Source organism: Benincasa hispida, chromosome 2, assembly GCF_009727055.1.
Source record: "Benincasa hispida cultivar B227 chromosome 2, ASM972705v1, whole genome shotgun sequence".
NCBI lineage: Eukaryota > Viridiplantae > Streptophyta > Magnoliopsida > Cucurbitales > Cucurbitaceae > Benincasa > Benincasa hispida.
The window spans coordinates 3,815,774-3,819,144 of record NC_052350.1 but is presented as its reverse complement, the minus strand read 5'-3'; the positions used below and the strand labels follow the sequence as shown (position 1 = coordinate 3,819,144).

General features: G+C 39.3%; 1 protein-coding gene across 1 annotated transcript; it reads right to left on the bottom strand.

Annotated features, from left to right (window-relative positions):
• Positions 1–1,796: 1,796 nt before the first annotated feature.
• LOC120071180 lies at positions 1,797–2,267 on the bottom strand. Its single transcript, XM_039023290.1, has one exon. It carries the CDS (start codon positions 2,265–2,267, stop codon positions 1,797–1,799), a length of 471 nt encoding a protein of 156 aa, XP_038879218.1.
• Between the last annotated feature and the right edge of the window lie 1,104 nt (positions 2,268–3,371).

The window sequence follows — 3,371 nt, the reverse complement described above, 5'->3', positions numbered from 1 at the left end:
CAAGTTATCACACCCCCAAATTTAGATATATGCTTGTCCTCAAGCATATCTTCAACTAAGGCAATATCGCTCAATTCTTATCCTTATTTTGCATCGATTGGTTGCTCCGAATGCTCCACTTAGACAACATTACTTAACAACGCAATTTCCGTCCATCCTTTAATAATTAATAAACATTCCCTACTTTATTCTTTTATACAACAAATCTTTATTCAAAAATTCCCTTCTTGTTTTGAAAAGAATGTTTACCTCTTCATGCAAAAATAACTTGGTGCGTCTGTATACGGTGGTCTAGTTTGCATCATTCTATTAGAGATTGTTGATCATGGTTACACCCTTCGTTTTGGCTTGTTTCCACAGGTGTCATGCGAACATCCAACTACGGTTGTATGCCAATCTCAACTTCAACTCTTGATTTTCAGCTAAGTTTAACTTTTACTGGTCAGAGGAGTTGTCCCTTATATTCTTTTATTTTTCTCTCATTTTTTTCTTTTCATATTGCGTTGTTCTTTGAAACCCCTTCGTTTTGGCTTGCTCCCACGAGTGTCATGCGAACATCCAACTACGAGCAGGTTCCTTTCATGACTTAACTCTTATCAGGTTGGGATTTTGATTTTCCCTTGTGCTGACATTGGAGTTTGTATGAATTTTTTTTTTTTTTTGACAATGAACGCATTTTTCTAATGACCGCATCCACTTGGTCACATCTGTTCAGACCTTACCCACCCCCAAATTTAGAGATACACAAGGTCCTCATTGCATTGTTTTGGACAGAATAGACAAACACTTAGTCAAAAATTTGAAAAGAAGGTTTGAGCAGAGTCTTAAAGGATAAAAGGTAAAACAATGCTATTGCTTTGAATTATCTAAGTGTTAGTAAGAAAATACAAAGTGTGGGAAATGTTGCTAAGGGTATACATATAACTCATCATGGCAACGCAATGAATAACGCAAAATAAAAGATAAAGAACATCGCAATAATTAACAAAGGATGATAAATAAGAGGCTAACGCATATGGAAAGAATTGTTACTTAGTTGTATTAAAAATTAACCAAGTATACAAAGAATTACAAATAACGCAATACAAAATTTGAGCATGTACAAAGAATCAAGAAATAGCTTCTATACATAGAAATAACGAAGTGAATTTATCCTTTGTATTTGATTCAGACGAGTGCATGGTTAATGATTAACGCTATGCATCCATTAACGCAAATGCATCTTTGTAGAGGACGGGTAACAACGCATGTATCAACGCAACACACCCCTCAACTCAACGCATTTCTGGAGGATGGGCGCACTGTATTTCTACTGGCGTAACACTACCTCAACATAGTGTGTTTTTTCTAAGGACGAGCAAAAAATACATACGAGCGGAGCACACCCCTCAGCGCAATGCATTTGGGTAAGATGGATGCAAAGTGTATCTTGTTAGTGCAAGATGCACCCATCATAGCAATGCATACCGATTTGTATTTTTCTTTTTAATTCATCCAACACACAAGTCGATAAGACTTTGTGGTGTTCATCATTTTATTCAGTCATTCGCAGAAATTTTAAGAACAGTGCTACTAATGCATAAAAGTAAAGAAATAAAGCACGAAATGGAAGTACACAATTAAATTAAATTGAAAGTAAACACATAAAGCAGTAAAGGCTAATTCTAATAAATAGTAAGTAACGCAATTTAGAATTCAGTAAATGAAAGCTGAAAAGAAGGCAATTAAACATAGATATAGGGATGCTGATTGAAAGAAGTTTTTTAGAGATACCGCAATAGTATCCCCGCAAGCGGTTAATCCTGCTTGCCTAAGTCAATGGTCTCCATGCGTCGTTCCATATCACCCCCATAGTAGGGCTTAATTCGTTGACCATTGACTTTAAATGCGTTGCTCCCATCTTCAGTTGTTAGTTCCAATACACCATGGGGAAAGATAGTCTTGATGTGGAATGGCCTAGACCAGCAGGATTTCAACTTCCCTGGAAACAATCGCAAATGCGCATTAAATAGAAGTACCTGTTGACCCTCAAAGAATGTCCGGTTGCTTATGCGGTCATCACGCCACTTTTTGGTTCTCATCTTATAAAGCTTAGAATTTTCATAGGCGTTCGTTCGCCACTCGACCAGCTCGTTCAACTGCAACTTTCGGACTTTCCCTGCGCTTGCCAAATCAAAGTTCAACTTTTTGCTTGCCCACATTGCCTTATGTTCCAACTCGAGGGGCAGATGACAAGCTTTTCCGAAGACCAGAGCATATGGGGACATGCCTATTGGAGTTTTGAAGGCATTCCTATATGCCCACAATGCTTCATCGAGCTTGGGTGACCAATCCTTCTTGGAGGTACTGACTACCTTCTCCAAGATGGTCTTGATCTCTCTGTTAGAAATTTCTGCCTGCCCATTGGTTTGTGGGTGATAGGCGGTTGCAACTTTGTGGTTGACATTAAACTTGGTCAACAGGTTGGTAATGATGCAGTTGATGAAGTGTGAGCATTCATCGCTGATTAAGGCACGGGGCGTTCCATATCGGGTAAAGATATTCTTCTTGAGAAATTTCGCCATCGTGGCCGCATCGTTCTTAGCACATGAGATGGCCTCAACCCACTTCAATACATAGTCAACCGCGACCAGAATGTATTGATGACCTTCTGAAGGCGAAAATAGGCCCATAAAGTCAATTCCCCATACATCAAATAATTCGATTTCCAAGATTGAAGTCAAGGGCATTTCATTTCTTCTAGACATGTTCCCTGTTCTCTGGCATCTATCGCACTGCACAACATGGGCGTCCTTGAATAGTGTTGGCCAAAAATAGCCACTCTATAGGACTTTTGCGGCAGTCTGCAGCCCCCCAAAATGTCCTCCATAAGGAGACTTATGACAAAGCTCCAAAATGTGCTTGGCCTCATGATCAGGAACGCATCGACACAAAATATGATCAGGTCCAAGTCGATACAAGAAGGGATCGTCCCAGAAATAAAACTTGACATCATGTCTCAGCTTCTTCTTCTGTTGCTATGTGTAGTCTTCTGGTACTTGGCCGCAGACTATGAAGTTTACAATGTCCGCATACCATGGAACAATAACGCATACCGACATCAGTAGCTCATTAGGGAATCTTTCTTCAATGTCTTTTTCTTTCTTCTGAACCTCATAATTTTCTAACCTTGACAGATGATTTGCGACTTGGTTCTCGGTACCCGTCCGATCCTTAATCTCTAGGTCAAATTTTGCAGGAGTAATACCCACCATTTCAGTCTCGGTTTTGCATCCTTCTTTGTCATAAGGTATTTGATCGTAGAATGATCAGTATATACCACAACATTTGTTCCAATCAAGTATTGTCGAAATTTCTCCAGTGCAAATACC